Source organism: Diadema antillarum, unplaced genomic scaffold (genome assembly GCF_040938485.1).
Source record: "Diadema antillarum isolate AM-2024a unplaced genomic scaffold, OU_Dant_1.0 seq00000079_RagTag, whole genome shotgun sequence".
Classification (NCBI taxonomy): domain Eukaryota; kingdom Metazoa; phylum Echinodermata; class Echinoidea; order Diadematoida; family Diadematidae; genus Diadema; species Diadema antillarum.
The window spans coordinates 4,265,294-4,292,429 of record NW_027271172.1 but is presented as its reverse complement, the minus strand read 5'-3'; the positions used below and the strand labels follow the sequence as shown (position 1 = coordinate 4,292,429).

Sequence of the window (27,136 nt, the reverse complement as noted above, 5' to 3'; positions counted from 1 at the left end):
TCATCTTCTAACCAAAATGCAATTTGTAGAGGAATTCATACTCAATATCTACAGCTATTCAGTTTTTTGCCAAAGTACATAATTGATTTTTAATTAATTTTTTTCTTCATTTATTTTGGTATCTTTGGTACGAATTTGTGAAGGGGTCTCGGACATGCCATTGTATTTACGGGTGTGAGCCCTATAGTGAAGGTCATATTTCTCATTTGACTTTTAAACATCATAAATGTGTTTTTGATGATATTTGCACCTACATCATATGGGAAATTACACATTCAATTGTTATAAAGCTTCTCAAAGGGACACTTTTGAAACTCACACCCTTTGAGGTTTTTTAAAAAAATAAAAATGTAGTGTTGATCAGTTCTTTATAAGATGAATACCTAGATGCAGGCAGTAATCTTTGATTATGGGGGTGTCATCATCACATTATTGCCTACAAAATACTTGAAAAGACTTTGTTTTGTCAAGCAGACTAACTTCATGAATTTTGACCTGTTTCAGTGGTAGCCAAACAAAGAAATACATTAAAATAACACAGTCATTCAAAGTTGTGTGATACTGATGACTGCTATGTACAAAGATCTATCTATACCACAACAACATAATAAGAAAACAAATTATAGCCAAACAGAGTTGGGGGGGGGGGGTAGAGGAGAGAGGTGGGGGGGGGGGGGTAGGAAGGGGAAGGGGGGAGGGAGGAAGAGATCTGACACAATAGATCAACATAAACCAGCAGAGTTTGTATGGGATGAATACTTCCCATAGACTTGTGTGCATTGCATGCATCCTCTATAGGGCTCACACCCATAAATATTTCCCCATAGGGATGTGTGTTAAAAATCAAATTTCAAAAAATTCTGTAAAATAGCTGGGAGAAATGAGGTGTTTCAGCTTCACTAACCTGGATAAGTTAGATGTACCCTTTCATCCATCAAATTCTCAGGGTGGATAATTCAGTTCCAATTCTGTCCAGGGGTCCGAAAAGCCAGACTACGAGTTCTTGTCACTCAAAAAATCACCCATTTTCCGTACACGTACCCAATGAAATATAGTCCCCTCAAATTCCACCAGAAAAGCTTTCATCTTCTAACCAAAATGCAATTTGTAGAGGAATTCATACTCAATATCTACAGCTATTCAGTTTTTTGCCAAAGTACATAATTGATTTTTAATTAATTTTTTTCTTCATTTATTTTGGTATCTTTGGTACGAATTTGTGAAGGGGTCTCGGACATGCCATTGTATTTACGGGTGTGAGCCCTGTATGTCAAACTGGTGATTGTCTTCCGGGTCAGTATCGGATTATTGAACCTGGCGTGTTTCTACAGCGCTGACACTGGAAACTGCCCCGGAAAGAACTTTCAGCGTGTTTCTACAGAACCCTAAATTCCGGGTCTATCGGATTGTAGCCGATAGAGGGGGCTGTAGAAACACACCAGTAACGGTTTCTTTCCGATGCAGATTCCGATACCGATTCCGCTTAACTTAACCGTCTAATGAGGTAGTTCTTTCCGGGGCAGTTTCCAGTGTCAGCGCTGTAGAAACACGCCAGGTTCAATAATCCGATACTGACCCGGAAGACAATCACCAGTTTGACATACACGTGTACGGTAATGTGGCTATGACTTTTATGTGCATGCATGTTGCAGCTATTTTATCTAACGTTGAATAGTTGGGTGTCTCCAAAACGTCCGAGTATCAGGTTCTAACGTTACTAGTCACAATTTGCCTCAGATTTGACAAACTTGAAGAAAATACTCTGAATTTTAACATAAAGTCAAAGAGAAGACACACGAACAGGGGCAGGGGTGTTATTTTTACACAGTTGCGCTGTAATTTTAAAACCAAGGCAACTAACAGTAACACTAACGCTAGATCTAGTAGTAGTAACCGTTCTCATATAGGCCTAATACTTTTTAACGTTAGATTCGAGCTACTAGAACCTATGATCTACGAGTACGACTAACTTGTTACATTCTAATTGACAATACTATACTAACTAGCGCTATTAAACAATACGTGTGAGATGCACATAGAATATAGTAGGGGTCTATATAGATATTCTCTAGGCCTAATACTTTTTAGTTCGGAAAAGACAAACTCTAAAGTCTAGCATTAGCAAACTAAAAGGGTTTGTTTTACGAACTTTTTGTCGTTATTCTAAAGGTTCGTTACGCGGGTCTAGTTTGTTAATCCGACAAAGAATCAAATAGAAATATGGATCTTGTTAGGGCCTATAAAAATACGACGTTTCGTTAGTCCGAAAATGAAAGGAAATTCAAACATTCATTTACTGAGTATCAAAACATAATTGAAGCACATTTTGTCAATCCAAAAGTGGAAAAAGTGAGTCCACTTGGGGTGTAACGTTAGAATATGTCTAGACCTAGTTAACGTTAGATTTAGTAGAGGCAAGGTGCCTACCTAACAAACTTTACCGTACGTTTAACAGAATCAACGCTATCTAACGTTAGCCGTTAACTGTTTTGTTAGGCATCCTAACAACAGCTACTTCTGTTCTAAAATCTAACGTTGACTTGGAATATAACTAACAGTTCTTTAATGTTCCATAAACCCGAGTTTCTACCCGAATTAAATCCTACCTGCCCGAAGAAAGAGGTCTAGCACAGTTAACACAAACAGTCAACGTTAGCCCTCACGTTTAATAGGCCTTTGTTAAAATCCAATGATACACAGTCGATCCTTTTAGTTGTGTAACGTTAGGCCGTTTGTGTTTAAGACTCTAACAGTTAATAGGCTATACTGAACGTTTTAACTTGTTAAGTTAGAGTGGTTCTCTAACATAGTTAGGTCTAGGGCCTAATTTAAAGGGGCCCTGAAATTCAAATGCATGTTGATTTGTGTTGATTTAGAATACCCTCAAGTTCTCAATACCACTTTTGTGGTGAAACGGATATCTATTCTAACTTTACCTTTAGAAACATTCTATTTATTTTTAACGACTTTTTCTTTTTATTCTCCAGATTAACGTTAGACTCTACTTGGGAACGCCCACAAAAAAAGAAAAAGAAAACACCTTCCAAACTAACACGTTACAAGTTCTAACGTTAGATCTACTTTAAGACATTTCTAATCAATATTATTCCTCATCTGTCAGTCATTGGTAAAGACAGTATGTAATGCAGTAGGCCTAACGATGTTAGTAAAGTACGTCTACTGAAATATTTAACAAAACTATAAAAAAAAAACACCTTCCAAACTAGTTCTAGATTGACTTTAAGCCATTTCTAATCAATGTAATCAAAATAGAGCCTAACTATAATATGGAATGTTTCTTAGAACCAGCCTTATATTCCCAAAAGTGATGTTTTCAAATAAAATTGGATTTCAGGGCCCCTTTTTAGAAACGTTAGTAAAAGTAACTGTTAGGCCTAACGTTAGAATCTAACGTAAGGCCTAATGACAAGTAGAAATGTGGAAATCACTAACATGAATAGTCTAACAACATTAGAGCTAACTTGTAGTAGTAGTAAGATAGTATCCAGTCGCAGTAGGCCCAACAACTCTTTACGCCTATAAAAACGTGTAACTGCTAACGCTAGGCCCTAATCTAATCATATTTTATCTTAACTTGTTAGCGTTAAATGTTAGACTAGAAATATGCCTAACGTTGGGCCTAGCCCAACAGTTGAGTAGGAGGTTCTACTTCTACTCTAGAAACTAGTTAGAATTGATGATAGAACTTACAGAACTCAGTCAGACGCGACAGAAGCTGTGTCTCTGTGAACTGCTGACGTGCTGTTGTCTCGTCACATGTGATAATCCAGTTATAAAAATCCAACCTTAAGATCCGTGAAAAATTGACGAACCAAAGAATTGGTAGAAAACAAAACTAGTTTCTAATCCATATAAACGTTGGAACTAACGTTAGAGTAGGACGTAGGAGCCCTAACGTTAAGTTAGACGAAAACAAATTCGTCCAGCAGCCGGTCGTGGTTAAACTTGTACCCACACTAGGCCGGGCCGGCCGGCCCAGGGCGGGCTAGGCTAGCTAGGCAGGCCCTGTGCTCAGTTTCGTTCAATCGGTGATCGCATCCGCATCATCAGTAGATGCTTGACCTTGACCCAGGCCCACAATGCACCAGCCAACTTTCCAGACATCCGGTCACACCTGCATTCAGGTGGAGAATCGGATTCAATCCGATTATGCGCTTTCTGTAGAAGCAACCCGGTTCCGCGTTAGCGCACTGTTTGATTACGCGCTTGCAAATGCTAGGTCTATCGGATTCTCTGTAGAAACACGCTGTACCTCATTAGACGGTTACGTAGTAAGTTAAGCGGAATCGGTATCGGAATCTGCATCGGAAAGAAACCGTTACTGGTGTGTTTCTACAGCCCCCTCTATCGGATACAATCCGATAGACCCGGAATTTGGGGTTCTGTAGAAACACGCTGAATGATATCAAATGCTCTTTGTGTGTGTGTGTGTGTGTGTGTGTGTGTGTGTTGTGTGTGTGTATGCGCGCGCGCGCGCGCGCGCGCGTGTGTGTGTGCATGTGTGTGTGTTTGTGTTTGTGTAGAGATTAGTGATAAATCTGTACACAAATCAATACCTGGGGGGCGTTTCATCAACGAGTTCGTCGGAGTTTTCACCGACAAATTTGCTATCAGCCAATCAGACGCAAGGATTTCATTAGCTTTTAACAGTTGTCAGTGTAAATCCTTGCGTCTGATTGGCTGATAGCAAATTTGTCGGTGAAAACCTCCGACGAACTCGTTGATGAAACGCCCCCCTGATTGTCAGCTTTCCCACTCCATGGATCCCCATTATACACGGTCATTAAAACAAAGTTTCTTTGAAATTCGCATCTTTTGTTTTGTCCTCGTGAGGCCAATAATGCCATCTTAACGAGAGGATCTCGACCTGTGACGCCACTTCTGCTACGCATTTATAATCCTAATTACCATTAGGCTGGATGAGTTCCCTGAAACAGTGCGAGGGTTCCACACAAGTGACTGGTCGTATCCCGCTGCGGGACTCGGATCATAACTTGAGTCAATTACCGGAATCCAACTGGGACGCCCTCTTTGGAGTGACAACACAGAAGAGGTAGTGATAATTATTGGTCCCTTCTGGAAAAACTTGGACGCCGTTAAGTCAGTGGCTTCCCACTGGTATCCGAAGAACCTGATGATTTCGCCACCTTCGTAACACTTTTCGCGGTCATACCCTGACATTTTCAACCTAGAGTTGAATCAAAACACACAATGGTTATATCTATCTGCTTTTACGGATATTTTTTTCCCTCGAATATTAGCATTTTGGACCAGCGGCGAAGGATCTTGATTGCATATTTGCAGTTTTAGTTGTTGGTTCCCTCTCTCTCGCTCTCTTTTTCTTTTTCTTTTTCTCCTTCCGTCGCTCCCTCTCCACCCCACCCCCCCTCTCTCTCTCTTTATGTCTGACTAATTATATTCAAATGACAATACCACGCCCATAAGTATCTCTAGTCTGGTATATATGGACGGATGCGATGAACTATAAATTCATCTTTTGACAGAAACCGCCGGTGCGGATGGTACTTATAAAGCGCTCATCAAGCAGTGCTATATATGTACATTCATTAGAGCCAGCCTGTACGAGCTACATCAGCCGAGGGTGAAATATTTCGGAAACGCATTACTTTCAGCAGTCTGAGACGGTAAATATTCTGCTCTTTATTTCTTCTTCTTTGTCATCATAACCGAAAAAGTCTGTGTTTGTTCACTTTAATTCTTACGTTTTTAGGCAAAAATATAATTCATGACGTCATACCTCTTTTCATCATTATCAACAGCCCCATTAGCATCAATACCGAGCTGAATAACCCCCAACTCGGCGGCACATGCTGCAATTTTTTTCTTCTTTTTTTTGAAGCGACCGCGAAAACTTCTCCATTGGATATAAACAACTTTCTTAGTAACGTGCATTCATTTGCAAGATCGTGTTACTGTAACTTCTTGTTGAATCCATGATGCAGCTTTAAAACAGCATTTAACGCTTATCGAAGGCGGTATGAGAACCTGTTTCAACAACCATTACCACGCTATGGTCATGCTGACTCTAATAAACAGGACAAAATCAGATGAACGAACTTGGGAAAGCTCCAAACTCGAGTTTGTTCGGTTCCGAGAAAGTTAAGGAATATCAGATTTAAACTGTTTCACTGCAGCTACCATTACATTTCTTTGATTTATTCCGTCTATCAGAGCATGATTGAATATTATGTGAAATTGCTTTTTAAACGTATTTGCTGCAGCATACGTATGTGGTAATACATGTGTGTGTGCATGTGTGTGTGCGTGTGTGTTTGTGTGTGATTATACACATATGATTGGATACATAGATTTACGAGCATTTTTTTAAAACTGATTTACAGCAGTTATATATATATATTGGAAGTACGAGATCGACAGAGTAATTTCGCCTTCTCACCAAAAGTAACCCAGGATATTTTCCTCCGACCCAGGGTTACAACTCTTATCCCAAAGCTTAGGGAATTTCAGTTTAAACTTCTTCATGGTGCATTTTACACAAAAGTTAATCTGTTGAAATTGGGTTTGTTTCGGATGATCTCTGTTCTTTCGGTTACAGCTCATTATTCCGAAGGTTCGTTATTCCGAAGGCTCTTTATTCCTAAGATTCGTTATTCCGAAGGTTCATTGTTCCGAATTTCATTTTCGGATTAACCGATCTCCGGAATAACGAACCTTCGGAATAACGCCACAAATTTTCGGATAAACGAACCCTTTTTCATTTTCGGATTAACGAACCTCTAGGTAAAGGGAATTTGCGTGTTTCGGATTAACGACCCTTCGGAACAACGAACCTTCGGAATAGCGAACCTTCGGAATAACGAACAGCACCCGTTCTTTCTGTAGTAAAAAGCACTGAGACATATTCGCATTTATTTCGGGAGTATATTACAGTGCAGGAATTGTGGCAAATTATTATTCCGAAAATGAATTTAGAAGAACTGGCAAATATGAATTGGGAAGTTGTTTATACAGGTAATTCGGGAAAGTCGTTAAAATCAAAGTATGGAATACAATTATATTGATGACTAAATATTTCATATTTAGCCATATCAGAATTGGAGGTATCAAAGTTAAATGCTGTTATGAAGTATTTTATGATGTGCACAGAGGAAGAAAATAAGATTAAAGAGGAACAGTTGGAATGCATTTGTTAAAGTGGGAATGTATGATGCATGCTGAGGATGAAATGTGATTTTCTTTTTCTGTCTTGATTTTGCCGTATCTGCGAGTTATTGTCACATCGTTATCGGTTTTTCCCCTCTTCATTGCTTCTACCATTTCCACATCACTTCCGCATTATGATTAGGATGTATTCATTGTATGAGAGAAAAAAAGCAACTTACACGTAAACCAGAGTTATTCAAATGTGGGTAAAACCTGAAACCTGAGGGCTGAAGGCAAAGGGGCTGGTGGGGGGGGGGGGGTGCATGTTGGCGTGTGCGTGTGCGTGTGTGTTCTCTCAAATGGCCTCGATTTTTTTTCTTTCAAGAAACAAGTGATGGAATATGCCCAGTTTTTCTTAGCAAACTATCATATCCCCGTTTGGCGAGCATTTTGCGAGAATATGTGTGTGTTAAAAGAAGGAGAAAAGAAAAAACGGATTTCGTTTTTTCGGTTAAAAAAAGGGTCACAATGTAAGATTGACATTATTTTGAGAAATGTTTGTGCATACTGCATTTTGTCTTTTTACAATGTAAGACTGACATTAGTTTGTAAAATGTTTGTGTATAATGCAGTTTGTCTTTGTATAATGTTTTGTTTTTGTTTCTGTGAACGTGAATTTTGTTATTTGAAATTGAACGAAATTCGAATAAAGAACTGTAAAAAAAAATAGTCCCCAAACGTTGCGACAAATGTCAGACAGTATCATTGAATTCTAGGGTTCTCTGTCTCAATAGGATATTGTGTCATCATGAAGTCACGTGACATACTCCGAGTGTTGCGGATTCTCGTGGTCGTTACGTCTCTGCTGGTGACCACTAAAGGGTTCGATGAGGAAAGTTCGACTAGTCTCATGGAATTCAATGCAACACTAACAACAACAACACCAACACCACTAACAACAGCAGCAGGAACAACAGCACCACCTAGGATTGAACCAGGTATTAAGCACGCATCGGATAGCTCTTTGGGTTGGTATCCCACCAGGTTTCCATATGTAGGTACGACGATAAGTGAAGATTTTGTCACAGAAACCGACACCGATATCGATTCAGAGATCGTTTGGTCCTGGTACCGTATTCGTTGGTCATGGTGGCTAATCTGCCAGGTCTTGTCCTCAGTTATTGGCGTGCTCGGCAATGGTGTCGTCATCGTCATCATATTCACGCGTGTTCAGAACAAACGCTCGACTGACACGCTAATCGGATCCCTCGCCATCTCCGATTTCCTCACCTCTGTCTTTCTCTTCCCCATCCCCTGGGCGAAGACCGTGCCGCCGTCGATCCTCGGAGTCATCTACTGCAAGTTTCTGTTCCCAAACTTCTTGCTCTGGCTTTGTATCACCGTCTCCACGTATCAGCTGGTCGCCATATGCATCGAGCGCTACGTGGCCGTTGTGCACCCTCTGTACTTCGCGCGCGCTTTCAGCGAGCGCAAGGTTTCCATGATCGTAGTCTTTACCTGGCTCTTCAGCCTCGCACAGTGTATCTACACCTTCTTCATCATCGTCTATGATGACGACATCCACTACTGCGCACAGACTGCCATCACGCCTGCGGGCAAAGCGGCGATAGCCTACTACGCCTTCGGCATCCGACTCGTCATCCCCGTCGGTGCGATGTTGATCACGCAGATCGTCATCGTCCGATCCCTCAACATCCAATCCAAGCGTCACGGCGATATGGTGAGCGCGGAGAAATCGAATGCCGCACCCTCCTTCCACATCGTCGCCCGCAATCGCGTCATCAAGATGCTCCTGATCGTGGTCATCGTCTACTGCGTCGCCTGGATGCCAAATCAGATTGCCTACCTCTGCTTCAACCTCGGCTACCTGTCGCCCTCCTACCGGGGCAGCGCCCTCCATCGTGCCCTTACTGTGATGGGATTCTTGAATTCCTGCGCGAATCCCTTCATCTATACCTCTCGCCACCCAGAGTTCCGAGCTGCTCTGAGGGCGCTGTTCACATGCTCATCTGAGACCACGCCCATGCTCTTCGAGAGTAGGATACAACCCGCCAATGACAAGAAGTCTCCACCCGTTCCTCAAAACGTCGACGACTCCAGTGACAGGAGCACACGGCAGATTACCCACTCTGCCTAGTTTGCAGGTTAACCCATCAAGCACCCCCTAAAAAGAAAAATACAATTCTTTGGCTTGGTGCCATAATTTCCTTTTACAATAATTTCATCTATTTACTTGTAGCATCTCGTAAGGTATCGTAAAAACATTCGCTTTCATTTGGGTCATTGGTTGTTGTTCATGCATTTGTGGTTTTTAAAGCAGATTAAAGGTCCTGTTTCTCTGTCAAGTAGGCACATTGTGAAGTTCTTTATAATGTGTGTATATATATATATATATATATGTGTGTGTGTGTGTGTGTGCGTGCGTGTGTGTGTATGAATATATGTATAATAGGCAGATGTAATATATATAACAAGTACCATCTAATCTTTCTCCAATAAAGACGGGCCAATAAGTTTAGATTAGCCAATTTAGTGCTAACAGGATGATAATTACTCAGCAAAATTCCATTAGCATTTGATGGGTCAAATGTCTCAAAGTTCTGCAAACATGCCGACTATTTCTTTAATGCATTGTGTCCTGTGTGATGGGATCTTATGATTTGTAATGTAATTTGGGATGCATATGTTCAGATGCAGGACATTGTTAACTATTACCAATAACTTAGGATTAACATTGTAAGATATATAATTATGATAGCAACCTATACCTATTATTTGTGTGGTTTAATATTTCAACCACATGGAGTGTATATACACACTTAAATTATAATATGTACATTTATTATATATATGAGTGTATGTGTTTACAATGAGAAAGTATTTTTGTTGTTTATATATTCTTTTCTTTATATTTTCTTTATTCTTACTCATAACGTTCAGAGAAATAATAAGTCTCAAATATTTGACAGGGAAGCATGGATGCTAAAATTGCAAGCATCCCTTTGATTGAAAAATTTTCACCTATGATAACGTTTTTGGCGCACGTTCACTTTGTAGGAGGGCCAAAGAAGTTCTTTGATGTGCGCATTGTATCAACTCGGCCAATAACTACGAAAAGCCAGAACGCGAAGCGCTCCCCTAGTTCAGCACTGTACAATCCAAAGGGACAACTCGGCCCCGCCATCAAAGTGAGGCCGAGTTGTCCCCGAGTCCGAGTTAGCCTGACCCCGATAGGGTAAGTTCTGAGATGCGAACATTTTTGGTTAATATTTCGCATTTCGTCATTACCCAACGAACAGTTTGTTATCATAGCGTTATTCCACACATTTCTTAGACATACGTGTACATTTTGGAGCGAAATTTGACAATTTTGCAGGCGTACCGGAACTATGTTTTGCCTCTTTTTTTTTTGAGGCCGTAAATATCAATGAAATTTAAATGTATGCAATGAGCATCCCTCATGTATATCATAAAATTGTCACTCAAGAGTAATTTAATGCACCTTGTTAGTCCACTGTTCACAGTAAAGACGAGTCGTGTATATACTTTTGGTAGGTGTTACGATGACGGGTCTCTGCTCTGTTGCACAAAAAAGTAAAGAAAGAATGAAAAGGTGTGCTTTATCAAAATGGAATACAAATTAAGCACGACGAATCGGATTGGAATACAAGTTAAACACGACTAATCACTAATGTCAACGTTTCAAACATTTTCGTCTCATTTGATTTTCATATCATTCATTTTAGATTTTATTTTCTGTATCCAAAATAATGCACTGCTACTCGATAGCCAAGAATATTTAATGGACTGAGTGTCAGTATATCACGTATGTGGGGAATGGTGTGTGTGTGTGTGTGTGTGTGTGTGCGCGTGTGTGTGTGTGTGTGTGTGTGTGTGTGTGTGTGTGTGTATTTAAGTGTGGGGAGGGAAAAAGGCGTGACACTGATAATTCTCGAGGGAGGCGCGTTTCAATGTCTGTTTCATATTCCTCTCTAGAGGGCGTCATTCAAAAAGCAGCATTTCTGTCGTCAGACAGGGCATCGAGAACCGTGGACATAACCCAAGTAGAACGCAACAATGAAGTTTGAGAAAATGAAATGATCAATCGGTTCAAATATTTTTAGTTCTTAAAGTTTGGGTGAAATTCGTGTGCCGTCATCCCTGGATAAGCAGGCTGCAACAGTTCGTGACGTCACAGTAGGGAAACGATATAAAGAAGATACAATGATATATTTCATTTTACTCGCATGATGAAAGAAAGTAAAATATTGACTTACTCCCTTCGGAGGCAGAAGGTATTATATTACCCTTGTCATCGATAACGAGCAAATAGGAATACGTTCTTTGGGCGATAAATTGAAACTTTGTGGAATCATCTCTATATTTTTGTAGTCTTAATATCGTGACATGTAGTGTTGTTGTTTCCACACTTCAAGAAGACGGCACATAAATTTTACTTACGTTCGACATAAGTCACCAGCACTGTTCTGGATGCTTTCAGCTCGCTAAAAGGCAACTTAATCAGTTTATCTTCATTGGCGTTTGTTTCCATTCCTTTATTCAAGTACCATGAAATGAATCTTCAGTTCGGCAAAATGCTATGATATTCATATTCTTTAACCCCCCTCCGAAAAGAAAAAAAAAAGGCATATATATATGTATATATGAATATGTATGTATGTATGTATATATATATATATATATATATATATATATATATATATATATATATATATATAAGTACTTGCCCGATTGCGGGGGAAAGTGATGATTAAGTTGGGCAAATATTTTGGAACAACGTGAAAATATGCTTGCCCGAATTGGACAAGCTTAACGTTTTGAAGGCTCCTTTTTTCACTCCCACCCTCCCTCCCCTTCAAACCTTCAAAGTCATCCATACAAAAGCTCAAAGATAATGACTGTTTGGTGATGAAAAACACTTTAATTTAATTACAGTAACTTTCCAACATTTACGTGATGAAGCCCCATTGCAACACTAACACTGGATCCAACCAAGTTTGTTACTCTATCTTTTTTTAAGTCTGCGAATCAATGTGTGCCGTGTTATTTCTTGCATTACAATTACACAAGTGATTTTCTACATCATTTTCTCGTATTTTTGGACTTTCTTTTGGGCAAGTAAAATTCATTCTGCTTGCCCGACAGCGCAAGTGGGAAAATGTAAGTTATGTAGCACCTTGATTATCTATATTAGGGTTGAATGAGAGAATATTATAATATTGCTAAGTAGGTGATTGTTCAAAATACAGTCTGAGGCTTGCAAAACAAGAATGGTGCAAGTATGACATGAGAATATCTAATTTGGTGCAGTGGCGATTTCTAATAAAACATCGCTCTTTTGGCTGGCAGTCTTTCAGAACATTACATCACGGACAGACGGATACCCTTTTCGCCCGATCCCACGACGACGTAAGCCGGGCTGGAGAAATAGCGCCATCTACGTTCGGATTTTGCGAGTCATCCTAAACATTATTGGGTTATGACAACCATTTTCACCCCGGCGGCGGTCCAACGTTGTCGTTAGAAATAAAACACTTCCATGCCAAATCGTGTGCAATCATGACACATGATTTTTCAACCCCCATAAGTCAGCCGAGATCTTTGTGCGGAGATTGGCTTGTTCTCAACCTCTCTTTTGAAAAACGACAGAAGAAATTTTCCAGAAGAAACATACGTATACGTAATGTAGTACAATGGTGATACATAATATGTATAGTCCTATAATAAAAATGCTAATAATAACGATAACGCAGCTATTGATGATGATTGTCATAGTAGAAGTTATAGTATCATCATTTATGATAATGTATTTTATCAAATGGTAAATCACACCCCCTTCTCTCTCTGCACTAATGCTAATTGGAATGTCAAAGGTTAAACATTAAAGAAATGATATAGTTTTGGTTGAGAAGAAGATTCAGGTTTTAACTCTTTGTGAGATAATAAGAAACTACTTATACGAAGTATTAAAGAGCATACAAATCTAAGAAAAATTCAAACGGTTTTAAAACAGCTGAGATATCTAAAAGCAAAGCAAACCAAGGAGTTCCTAATAAAAGGTGGGTTCCACCTTTAACTAGGATCTCTTTGTTTTTTTGGATGTCTCAGCCTTTTCAAAACCGATTTTCATCATATAAGCTTTTAATTCCTCTTAGAATTTGTATGCTCTTTGATATTTTATATAAGTGGTTTCTAGTCATCTCGCAAAGAGATAGAACCTGAATCTCCATCTCAACCAAAACTACACTATCCCTTTAAGAATACGTTTGATTTATTCACATATAGGACATATTTGACGAATATTCTGTTAAGACACACAGTCAGGACAAAGAGCGTAGGCCAAATGATGTGATACACATTACATGTGTGTAACTCCAAGGACATCTTGGACGAAAGACCCACTTCAACGAACTGATGCAATCTCTCTCGTTGCTAATAGCAACAGCACTCGGGTTTTGATTGGTGTCCTCCATCTCCAAGACGACTCCTCCAAGGCAAATTGACATCACACACGTTGGTCTCCAAGGAAGATGACTCGCGGAGAAGAAGAACTATAAGAATCCATGCCTCCCCTCCTTCCCACCCGACCGACCCCCCCTCCGCTTAGAATAGTCAAATAACTATGCCATACGTTGTGGATGTCATCTCGCACTTCTGACTCCCCTAGTTGTAACAGTCTTACTTCAGTAGAAGAACGCCCACGATGGAGACAATCATCGGCGCTCATGCCACACATCCTGCCCCAGCTTGTTCCTAAATCTCTGTTTAGCCTTCCATAATCCAGGCACGGACAGAAGCGGCCATCATAGATTCGCACACCCCAATTATGCTTCAAGAAATGAAGGACATTCCCCAACGTATCCCTAAATCCTTGTGTTGATCTCGATTAGTCCAATTTCAAGCTCTAGTATACGGGCTAGTCTGATATTCCTCAGACCATATCTCTGTTAATTTCAGCATTCTTTTATTCAACACGTGCCGTCCCTTCCCCACGCAAAAAGCAAAACTCACCCAAGATACATTTTTATACGCCCTGATGATGCTAAAAAAGTTTTCACCAGAGGTACCTCATCCTCATGTCTCAAATCCGATGAGCTCTCATTCCAAGCAGAGAAATGCGAAAATTAAAATGATCTGATGTAACGAATACCGGATCATGGGGAAGCTGTATCTCACTCTGAAAATACGCACTGAGGCGACCTAAGAAAAGACAGAAATAGCGAGAGAAAATACAAAAACCAACACGATTAGTTTACGGTGGTGACCGAATTTGACGACTACTGCAGAAATGTGGACATATATTTTTACAACACCATCGCGTCGGGTGCAGATATTCCTGGGCATTTTCAAGTCACATCTTCATTACAAAAACATCAGAATCTGCTTGGCCAAAAAGCAATGGGTATATCTATCTACCTATCTATCTATCTATTTATTTATTTATTTATCTATCTATTTATCTATCTATCTATCCATCTATCTCTCTCTCTCTATCTATCTATCTATAATCATATATTCATATTATGATACAGAGATACATGTATGCATAAGTATACATGAAGATATATAGGCCCTACTTATAAACATATCAACAGATTTACTAACCGATTGCCAAATAATTCTACATTTCTCTCTTTTGCCATGATCAAGAGAAATTGCACTAATTACGGCAAAGTACGAATATGTGCTCTTTTTTTTGCATCGGAACACCGCTTGATAGACTAGTATATCATCACTCGCATGCATGGTACGCTGTTTATCTACTAACCATAATATCATTATGGGAATTCAGATTAAACTAGTTTCTAATATAGGTAAGTCATGTAGTTCTCACATCCCCCCTCCCCCCCCCCCCCCCCCCCCCCCCCCCCAAAGAAAAAGATGGAGCAATTGTATTCTGTGCAAACTAACCACTCATACACAGAAACACACACACACTGCCCCTCACACACACTCACACACATACTATCTTTCTATCTTTCTCTTTCTCTTTATTCTCTCCTCTCTTTCTCTTTTTTCTGATCTCTTTCAACTTTTGTTCGAAATGACAAGTTTGTGATCCATCAAATATCATCATTTTTGTTTTCTCTCTCTTTCCCCATGTTTGTCCGGATCAGAAAGATGATGGATGGCTTTATTTGTGCAGGCTTGCCCGGTCACTGACACCGGCTAATGACGACCGCATTCACACTGCCGTGACAGCCAGCAACAGTTGTTATTTCACTATGATTATATAGACTAACATAGTAATTATATACATGCATATACACACCGTCATGACCGATATAGAAACCATAGTAGTACTATACTGAAGACTATACGTGATCTGATTACAGTGTGAACAGAGCGGCGTTCTTCAAACACTCAGACCGCTCAATTCCGCTATAGCCAGGAGACTGTTCCGTCGTGATACCAGTTGGATACTGTTTGTGTTCCAGTGTGCAATGTACATGTATTTCAAGAAGTGTACAGGTTGGGCAAAGAAATAAAGAAGAAAAATTATGGAAGGGAACATCAGTGAAAATGAGAGAGCAATGGTAAAAACTGCCAGTGAGAGGCGAATTTCTGTATCTTATCAGACAACAAAGCGTCGTGTGCCCATGCGGCAGAACGACACGAACGCAAGCGATTCAAGGAAAGTGTGCCCGGCAGAACGGCACGAGCGTAAGCGGGGAGCGCGTTATACTTACGCGCATCGCATGCGTTCGTAATGTTCTGCCGGGCACATGAAAGAATCTTGAATCTTGAATTTAAGTAACTAAAGTGACGGTGATGAAAATGATGAACAAACGTTATTGATAAATACAGTTAGATCGATTCTAGATAGATAGATAGATAGATCGATTCTAGATAGATAGATAGATAGATAGATAGATAGATAGATAGATAGTTGGAGAAAACGGGCACAGGAGGCAGCGTAGCGATTTTCTTTACGCCTTCAATGCTCAAAACTTCCTACGTTGTGGCTGTGTATTACCCAATGGGAAATCCTAGGGGTTTTTTAATCTTTTTTTTTTGTCTGCGGGTATTTGCGTGTGTTTGTGTGTGTATGCGTGTGCGCGCTGTTGTGTTTTATCTGCTCCTTTGAGTATTATATGTTTTCTTACCAGCGTTAAACTGAAAAAATACACAATACCTATAACGAATGCGATATGTAATGGGTATGCACATCACCATGCACGATGCCAATTTTTTCCCGAGAATTGGGCGAGTTGTAGATAGGGTTGGTTCAGTTCGATATGTGGTTGACATTCTTATCATTGTTCACTTTCTTTGTTTTTCTTCTATTCCGAATGAAATACCAAGAATTTAAACATCAACAAAAAGTACGCGTTAAAGATGTTAAATCAACATAATATGGAAAAATAGCGGTAACTCACATTATATTCCGCTGGATATAGAGCACGGTTGTTTTCCCCCTGGGATCCCGGCGAAAATAATCATCATTTATCATCATCACTGTCATCAGCTTCATTTTGCTATAGCCATTATTGCTCCCTCCCCCCCCCCCCCTCCCCGCCTCCTCCTCCTCTTTCGAAATTATAGGGAGGTTTAAGAGACGTGGTGCGATCGATCGAGACGTGATACCGCGCAATCGCCGTGCGTAACTTTGGGGCGGATTCGTCGACGCTCGGCGGTGGGGCTCAGCTCCGGACGGTGCCAACGAACACATGAGGATGTTTTGGCACGTCAGTCAAGAGCCGCATGGACTTCCGGAACTTGTCTTGGGACCGGCACATCGTGGCCGAGCGCCCCCGACAACAAACATTGGCGACGGATCAGCGAATTCGATGACGAACAAGGTGGAAACAAAAAGCAGAATAAAACCAGTGCTCACAGCGAGAAACTCCCGCCTGATTTCCAGAGAAAAGACAACACAGATCAAGAGACAAAATATGAAGAAAAGAAAAGGACATCAATGTTCATGTCATCTCCTCCCCGGAAATCAATTATTTACGTAAAGTTTGAAGGGGCGATGATAAAGTCGAATGATCGTGGCAAAATGCCCCGAGGTATCATAATCATGCCATCATCGTGCAAATGAAATCACTAATATTTTTTTCTACTATATAAAAGCCCAAAGTTATATGGCGATGGTAAAATTGACAGGGCTCTTCAGAAGATGGCGCGTTTGGATCATTTCATTAACGTTTATAACCCTCTTTTAATTCACTCTCTTGAGTCAGAGACAATATCATGATGAACCCCATTATAGCAATCATAACCAAGACTTTCAAGTGTAACATTAATCGTAGCATTTAATCATGTTAATGAAATACTGAGACGAAGTTTTGATGCGCTCAGAAACAATCGCTTTGAACAGATGTAATGGCACATTTTCCCGCAAATGTCACATACTAAACAACAACAGCAGCAACAACAACAACAATAACTTGAAAAGCTATATGATTACAGTCCGAAGTTTATATATATTAGCTTCGGTAATGTGAATCAGAATGCATTTCCACAGAAAACTAAAACAATGGTTGTTATACTTTTCATATGACATTGATTGCAGTGGTTGGAAAAAAAAAACTATTCTGTGGCTTTGATCATAGTGTGATATGGAATCTTGAATGAGCACAACAATTAACTTCTTAATTGGCATCATCATGGTGGACTGCTATTTTCATTATGTTCATACTGTCAGAGTTAAATGTGCTGTAATCTATTCATATTTTGACTCAACATGAAAATGAATGTTTGAAAAATGTTTCATATATTTCATTCACATTTTGTGAATAGTTCGTACTTCAGAATGACTTTTTTTCCCCCACATAACTCATTTGTAACAAGTTGTTTTTAGAGAGTCTGGTAGAATACATGTATTTCATTGGGGGGAAATTCATTGATCATCCATGATAATACCATAAATATGTGCATGAGTTGGTTGGAAAGGAGAATGTCCTTTTGTATGTAACGAGAGAGAGAGAGAGAGAGAGAGAGAGAGAGAGGGAGAGAGAGAGAGAGAGGGAGAGAGAGTCCAGAATTTGTGATAAGATCTAGCGACAATTAAAATGTATATGCGTGGGTCCACGTACGTCAGCAAAGAGGATGATGTGATGTGGCGGTGATAAGCCAGTTGTACAGACGAGTCTGGGGATCGCGAGAGATGAAAATCTGGACTGTCATGATGATGATTGTGATCAGCTTACGTAATAATGAACAATACAGCGATAACGAGAGATATAATAGGCATCCGATAAAATATTCCCAATTAAAGGGATGATATAGTTTTGGTTGAGATAAGGCTTCAGGTTTCCAACTTTTTTTTGTGAGATAATAAGAAGCCTCTTTTGAAATATGAAAGAGCATGCAATTCTAAGAGGGATTCAAAGTTTTTATTAGATGAAAATTGGTCTTGGAATGGCTGAGATATCCAAAACCAAGCATCATATTTAATGGTGGGACACACCTTTTATCAGATCCCTTTGTTTTACTCTGTGTCTGGATATCTCAGCGATTTCAAAAGCGATTTTCATCAAATAAAATTTAAATTCCTCTTAGAATTGAATGCTCAGTAATGTTTTCATAAGTCGTTTCTCAGTATCTCCCAAAAAGGTAAAAGCTCAATCCTCATCTCAACCAATACTATACCCACCCCTTTAAGTCTTGTGTTGCAAGTTAGACGGTGGTGGCGCTCTTGCGTGGAGTCTGGAAACGCAGTCGTACAACAAGGTATTAGGGAGCTTTAGATTTTAGACGCGCGGACGTTCAAAGGAAAAAAACATGTTCTGAGCGTGCGCAGTAGCGCGCGTCAAGTCAATCTATTTTTAGCTTGCGTCGCCTGAGTTGTTTACTACGCGTACTGGGCTATTTTCACGTCCGCACAGTTTGCGACGTAGAGAGCTTCTTCATGCACTGATCATATGGGGGCACGATTTTATTTTTTATACGTTGCGTCCCAGCGTAATCTAAAGCTACTTTTCCACACGACGCAGGGAGAGGAGAACGCCCAGCGCAAGCGTCGGCTCAAACGTCCGCGCGTCAAAATCTAAAGCTCCCTATTGACCGATTCTGTGACGCGCTATGTGTATTTTTGGCATGGGCAGCGCCATACTGGGTGTATCATCCGACCCCCCCCCCCCTCCGAACTCCCCCACCCCTCTCCCTACATTAGCACGCGCGCAGAATGAAAAACTGCTTTAGCCAATGGGCGTCTCGTACTGAGTGCGCGAATGCTTGCTTAGTGCGCGAACCTTTGTTACAAGTGCGTGATAAACATGTTGCCCCGGGGTGGGGGAGAGCAGGGGGGGTCGGCTGATACACACCGATACACCCACTATGGCTGCGCCCTGTGCCGTAAAATGTCTGCTGCCCTCAACGAACCCGAATCGGTCAATAGACCGATTCAAGTGACTGTTCATGGAAGTGCGCCCTCTTAAGGCGACGCCATAACTGGGGGCCAACCAGGCCGGGTCGGCAAGCGCCGTGCGTGCGTGGCAAGGGTGCTAGCGGCAGCCAGTGCTTTTACCACCCGGCGCCAGCCGGCCAGCTATAGCTATCTCTGGAGCTGGCAGCGATCGACGCATCTGGATTTGTGACAACTATAGAGTCTACTTTGTTTTTCGTTAGCTAATTAATAAAATTAAACAACCTATACCGACTGTGAGCGAATGGGTAGATGGCATATACGGCTGTAGCCAAAACTTGAACTTCAAGGTAAATATCGGTACCGGTACGATCCGTGAGTGTTTGTAGACTCTATTTCTTTTGCGATGACCTGGGTACTCGCGTGTAAGCCCCTTATAGATCTATTCACATTTGTGTAAGAGGATAAAAAACACCTGGGGAGAACTATGGATAGGCCTAGGCGCAGACAGACGTCTAGATAGTAGGTCCCTAAGCCTAGACAGTTGAGCAGTTTACTGATATAATTAAATACAAATAATGAATCAGAATATTGAGCTAGATAGATATGGCGCTATCAAAGCAACTAATAATATCAGTTAACTTAAACCTTTTTAGGTTTTTGCCTTTTCTCGGACCAGCGGGGTAGAGTCTGTCTAGCGTTTTTTAGATCTTGTCTAGAATTCTGGCAACAGTCCAGACTAGATCAAGACCCGTCTAGACCTATTGACTTCTAGAACCTATAGCTACATCCTATATCATTTTCGGTTGTCACTAACTTCCGGCAAGTCTAAGTAAAGCAAACTGAAGGCAAATCTAGGCGTTTCTAAGCCGTATAAACTTAAGAAGTTAATTTACGTCGCCTGATGTCAACAACCAAACATTCTACTGTTTAAGGTCTATAAGTAACCTCGCATTTAACATCGCGCTAACGCCTAAAATTATAATCTACAAAAGTGATTTTCAAATCAAACTTTCTTAATATGAATTATGCTTATGAAACGGATGTTTGCCACCATTCATGGCAGTTTAATGTCTATAAGTATCACTTTATCAAAAATTAATTCAAATTCAGAGTTCCAGGCCCAAATTGATTATGGTCAATTTAATGCTGAACGCTTAGAGAAGAAGTAAAAATTTACAATATAAGACTTTTTTTACATATCTTGAAACATTCATTTGGCTGTAGTGTAGGCTTTAAAATGTTTGTCATGTAGTATACTAGTAGCCAGGAAGTGTATTCTAACTTTTGTAAGTATTGCACCAAGCATTTAAAAAAATATATATTTAATTAATTCTCAAAATCTTTGATCTGAACCTGTCTTCTAAAATGAACAACTTTATTTTACGAATATGAATATGCAGTGATTTAGCCTAATTAAATAGAGAATCTATTAGACATAGGCCAAAGTTTGTTTCAAAAATCTGTGCAATTTTTATACCGCTGTGTTTCACTTAAGTGATTCATCATGCCTCAAAATTTCACATACTGACGTGCAGCTTCCATTTCCGTTTTTTCGCCTGTTATTTGTGCACCCAAACAACTGCACAATATGTATGTGGTTTTTTTTTTCTGATCCTTTGAAGCTTCGATATGTCTGAATTACTCAATTTGTCCAAAAGAAAGGCATTAAATGCCGCTGAATGACTTTTCCACAGTAAGTAAGTAAAACAATCACAATTTTAGCGCGGCGGTCGCCGACCCAGCGGCCGGCGGCGGCGGCGCATGCGGCCGCGCCCGGCTAACTATGCGCGATGGGTACGCTGGGCTGCTAGCTGCAAGTGCAACTCGCTGGGTAGCTAGCTCGCTGGGAGGCCCCCGTTGGCCCCCAGTTATGGCGGCCGTTATAGCGCCGCTAGCGGCGGTAGGTGAATAGGCCATCGAAATTGAAACGGTCTATAGCTGAAGACAAATAAAAAGTGGCTAAAGGGAGGGAACCCTCCCCACCCCCATCACATCCCCACTCCTACCCACCACACACAAATGAATACAATTTTCCAAAGCAAGGAATGAGCTTACCCATCCTTGTTAACCCATTATTATACAAGGACAGAGTGTGCCATGTATGATAACTCAATGGAAAGTTACACACCATCACCAACTCGCTCAGAAAAAAAGTGATCCATTATATCTGCTTGTTTGTATTTCTTGAAATCATCAGATATAGATATGCATGATAAAATTTTCTACAGTAGGAATGAGGCTGGTAGCCATCATTAAAAAAAAATCATCTATTTCCGAAACGAGCTAGTGCACAAGTATCGCACTGAAAAACACGATTCAAAAAACGAATATCGCTAATGGAGAATGAGCGAGTGTAAACGCACCGCCGTCTTCACTCAATGCAGCCAACCTCTTTCTGGAGGTTTGTTTGCTAAAAGTCGAGAGTTGTGTGTGAGCACAGGGTAAACTTTGGCGGGGACTCCAGCGGGCACTGAACGCCAGTAGCACCCGCAACTGTGAATATGGCGGCCAGAAAGGTAATGTTTTAGTCTGAGTAAGTCCAGTCGTTTCTACCTTATCATTTTCTTTCTTTCTTTTCAAGAGGGGAAAGGCTAGTTTTTTAGGAAAAAAAGATAGCGACAGAATGTTTGAAGATCCAGGTGTGAACCCGGGGGAATAAAGTGTCTATGACATGTTTCTCTGGGTACAAATGGGCACAAGTTGGGCACAACGAAAGTTTGTTCTGCATATACAATAGGGGATCATTGTTCTCATCCACAAAGAATCGAAGTGCAAATATTGGCCGTCGGGGCTGAATCACCTCAAAATTAATAATTGCAGTTGAATCCATTGCTGGTCCTGACGCTATTCTATTCTAAATTTAAGAGTTCCGTTTCTGTTTTTGCGAATACAGTTTATATATCTATATCTATATCTATATCTATATCTATATCTATATCTATATCTATATCTATATATATATATATCTATATCTATATCTATATCTATGTCTATATCTATATCTATATCTATATCTATATCTATATCTATATCTATATCTATATCTATAATCTGCTTCTACATCTACATCTACAACATATTTATATAATTATCTACCTTATCTATATCTAGATCTATATATACACAAATATATTATGCATGTATATCATACATAGATATATAGTTTTTGGTATGCAAGACACAGATCATGCCTCATTACACAAATAGTTTAATTCTTATTCAAGTTTTCAGCTATTTCGTACTATAGTTGAATGTGCTTCTTTCTCCCCATTCTCAACTACTGCTACGACGTTACTTTGTAAACACTAACTTCAGCACGAATAACTCCTAATTGGATTGCTAATCCCACTTCTAGTATCATTGTTAATGTTTTGACTCTTATTACTATAACCTCTACTACTACTACTACTACTTCAACTACTAGGCCTACTAATACTACTACTGCTTTTACTTCTACTACTGTCAAATCAAAACACCTTTCTGAGAACTGATAAATAAGTGTTCTTTTCTAATAACTAAGTGTACAAGGATAATTTGCGTGATGCTCATTCTCATTTTGCCATAATCATATTCCGTGTCATATGATGACTTTCTACTTGGTCCCACATGCAGTCTGTGGATATGATATCTACATCGATACATTCTTTTTTTTTCTGTCACACAATCTCCCCCCCCCCCCCAGCTGTTTCTCCACCATTTGACCATATTAGAGAGGAAAAGACACACACACAAACACACTCATACAGGATGCTAACCAAGCGAGCCTCACCCAAAATGCAACAATAACTGTGCAAATACAAGATCCATAGGACACCGTTGTCTCCGTCATGAAAAGAGACCCAGTTTACTCTTGCCGCTCGTATCTTTGCCTCTTTTTTTTCCTGGTGTTACTTCTCTCTTTTACCTCCAATTTCGTTTCACGAGTGTTGTTTAAGCATTTTTAGATTCACAGGCTTTACAAGCCGTTACTCTCTAAAAAAATCGAGTGAAAATATTCACCTTTAAAAGAGTGAATACAAAAAAGAGTGAATTTAGAGTGAAATTGGAGTGAATTATGAGTGAAAATGTTCATTTTCACTCATTTTGGAGTGACCTCAAGGATCACTCGAAGATTTTGGAGTGATCCCTGAGGTCACTCTAAAACGAGTGAAAACGAACATTTTCACTCAAAATCCACTCCAATTTCACTCTAAAATAACTCTTTTTTGTATTCACTCTTTTAAGAGTGAATATTTTCACTCGATTTTTTTTAGAGAGTACCCTGTTTACTATGGGTGATGTTCGAAATTACGAAACACACAAATTCCTTGTATATACCGTTATGTTCCTTAATCCTAAAATGAAATGGTGTTCGTTAATCAGAGCATTATTGTGGCGTTATTCCGACGGTTCGCTATTCCGAAGTTTCTTCAATCTGAGAATGAAATAAAGTTCGTAATTCGATCCGAAGGTTCGTTAATCCGAAAATGGAAAGCAGGTGGGTAAAGAATCACGAATCTTATTTCGTTTTCGATTTAACGAACCTTCGGAATAACGAATCTCATTTCATTTTCGGATTCGAAAACATTCGAAATAACTATATAGCTCTAACCATTTGCGATGATGTCGACATCAACAGTCACAGGGAGCTTTACTAAAGGGAATTTGACCCAGATATACTATATTGTCTGAATGCATTTAACGCAGAGAATTGAGAGAAACACATTAGTGAGGTTTGAGGAAAATTCGGACTGTTCGCTAAAAAGTTATGAATATTCAAAGCTTCGTTTAAATCCGTTTGCCGTCTTTTCTGAATGAGAAGGATACAGTACAGTTCATGCCGTCAAAGTACTGGAAAGATATAAAGAAGATAAGAGGGAAATCCGTATATTTGATTTTTCTCGCAACACCAAAGAGCACCATGACATATCTCCTTCGGAAGGCGGGGGAAATTATTATCCATAACTCACTTACAAGTTGAGAGAATGTATACTGTTCCTGAAAATAAAAAAAAATGGCCAAATGAAAGAATGTATATATTGCTACTATAATACATCAATGACCCGTCTTGGTTGTTGAGTTATTATTATTATTTTTTTTTTTTTTGCGTGTATATGTGTGGTACAATTCGGATCTCGTGGACTTTATGAGAAAGTAAGATATATGCCAGAGAAAAGTAAAACTTTGGACAACATCTCAGCATAACAATAGACATATCCCATAAAACGAAAAAAAAAACCACAAAATAAAACAAGGAATTACAAGGACATGAGAATTTTTCAGAACATTAAATAGTTTTGTGTTTTCATCAGCTGGCATCAACTGCCAAGGGTATAACAATAATTGTTTCAGTTGATGCGATTAGATGTACAAAATAAATTCGACAAGGGAAAATGTGACGTGAATGCGGAACTCAAACAATATGTTATTAACGGAGAATTAATTTCCTGACCTAACCGGTGGGGAATTGTAATCTGGCCAGGCTGCCATGTAAGCAGCATTCATGATAACAGTGATAAAAAAGGGCATTGTATTCTATGTTCTGCCCCCGCGACTTCAATACTAATCAGCACTGGCAGTTTAGAAAATCATGTCGCATCACTTTAAAAATGATTTATATAGTTTCTATTCAATATTTCATTTATGTATACCATCACTGATCTATATGTACTACATCCACATTCGATTATGACTATGACCTGCTTTCAAAGCATAACCAGATAATTTTTTCCTTTAATGTTCGTAGCCTGTGCCCTCAAAATAAAGCTTTAGATTTCAAAGTTCATCTCATCTCGTATCTACTCAAAGAATCAACCTCGTAAGAAATACGTTTGCCAAGCTTGTAATTATGACATACAATATACAGCGTTTTTACGTACTAGTATTCAGGAACAACTGTTACAAAACACAATACATAAGGAAATAGAGTGTATATATACTCGGCTACAAAATTTTTATGTTGTATGTTGAAAGAGGGTGCGCAGTTGTCATGTGGACGCATATTGTTGGGAGGAAAACCAACTTAAAAGTTTAAAATACATCAGAAAATACAGACATGTGGACACATGAGAAAAAAGAAAAGAAGTGAAAAGCAATAGCATGCATGGATACACAGATGTATAAAAGATTGTATATGATCTTATGCATATACTGTGGCACAAATAAACATACTTATGTACAATATGTATACAACTACGATACATAATATATGTACTGTAATTGTAAAATCGCATTCACTGATTTATGTTTTAACAAACATGCCAGAAAAATGAACCAGTGGGAATCGACACTACCACCAGCCTATCCCTGGTTGCAGCCAGTAACACGATGAACTTGGGACAAATACCCATAATATTGATAATAACCTCTTCATTTATTTCGATAAAGACCATATCTGCACGTACGTGTTTAATTAATTCCATTTCAGAGAGACGATTTTTGTAGCCCGTGGCTAAAAGAAAACACGGGAGTATTATACCAAAGAAATAAAAGAGCAAGAAAAAAAAAAATGTGTTAGATCACAATCCCAGATCTATTCAGCCAATGTTTGTGTTGACCCTACGTAGTCATATATTGCCTATTTAGGCAGGTGTATCTCTGTTTGCGTTCAACTTGAATAATAAAGCGGTGCACGGTGGGGCACACTACTGTTGAAATGATAAAAAAAAATCTGACGAACTAATGGTATCATTTAAGCCTGTCTTTCCTAAACTGTAAGTGGTTTATCACTCTTGCTAAAAGTTAATTTTTGAAAGAATTTTCTTCTCTCTCTTTTACTCATTGTCTGTAAGTCCATCCATCTGTTTATCTACTATAATCTATTTTCTGTCTGTCAATCCATTTATCTAGCTTTCCAAACCATCCTTCTTTCTTTATTAACGTTTATAAAATTGGAGATTACATTCACCCGATCTCATCAGCCAGCTGGTTTTTACCGACTTTCCATTTAACCAATAAGCGCCATTGGAGCTGTACCATTCGTGTACACTCACGTGTGTTGTTACATGCTCTTGTTTGTATTTCTGCTGAACATACACACTTTCTTCCGGACGTTGCTTGGACTACATTCCAACTCGTGCATTCCATATGTTTAGTTGTATCGCCGATCTGTTGTTTTCCTTTTTACACTAACTTCTTCTCCTTGTCAACTCACTGAAACATCTCTTTCATGCAGACACAGACAGACAGACAGACAGACACACGGACACACGGACACACGGACACACGGACACACACACACACACACACACACACACACATGCACGCACATCAAACAAACACGCTATCTCTAGTCTCCCTCACTTCCCTAAATTGTGTATCTTTCTCCTACTTTCCTTTCCCCGGTTCCATTTCCTAATTTGCACAATGGCTGAATAGCATTGTGTGTACTCGCTAATGACTTCAGTCACACGCTGTGAGCCCACCACGCCATTAGCGCCAAGATATTATGTAAGATCTCTCTCTCGATCTCATGTTCTCTCTCAAACATCTACGGTAGGCCTGTAGCCGCCATTTCCTGGCCAAGGCGTCACCAGCGTGATACTTCCTTGCCCTGACTGAGCAGGAATATACACTTGGTCATCATGAAACTTTCTAACCAACTTTCTCGTTTCCTACAAGACATACTCACAAACAAGCACACACACACACACA

At 39.7% G+C, this 27,136-nt stretch overlaps 1 protein-coding gene across 1 annotated transcript; it reads left to right on the top strand.

Annotated features, from left to right (window-relative positions):
• The first annotated feature begins 7,954 nt into the window (after positions 1 to 7,954).
• Positions 7,955 to 9,304, top strand: LOC139726105 (galanin receptor 2a-like). Its single transcript, XM_071637184.1, has one exon. It carries the CDS (start codon positions 7,955 to 7,957, stop codon positions 9,302 to 9,304), a length of 1,350 nt encoding a protein of 449 aa, XP_071493285.1.
• Positions 9,305 to 27,136: the final 17,832 nt, after the last annotated feature.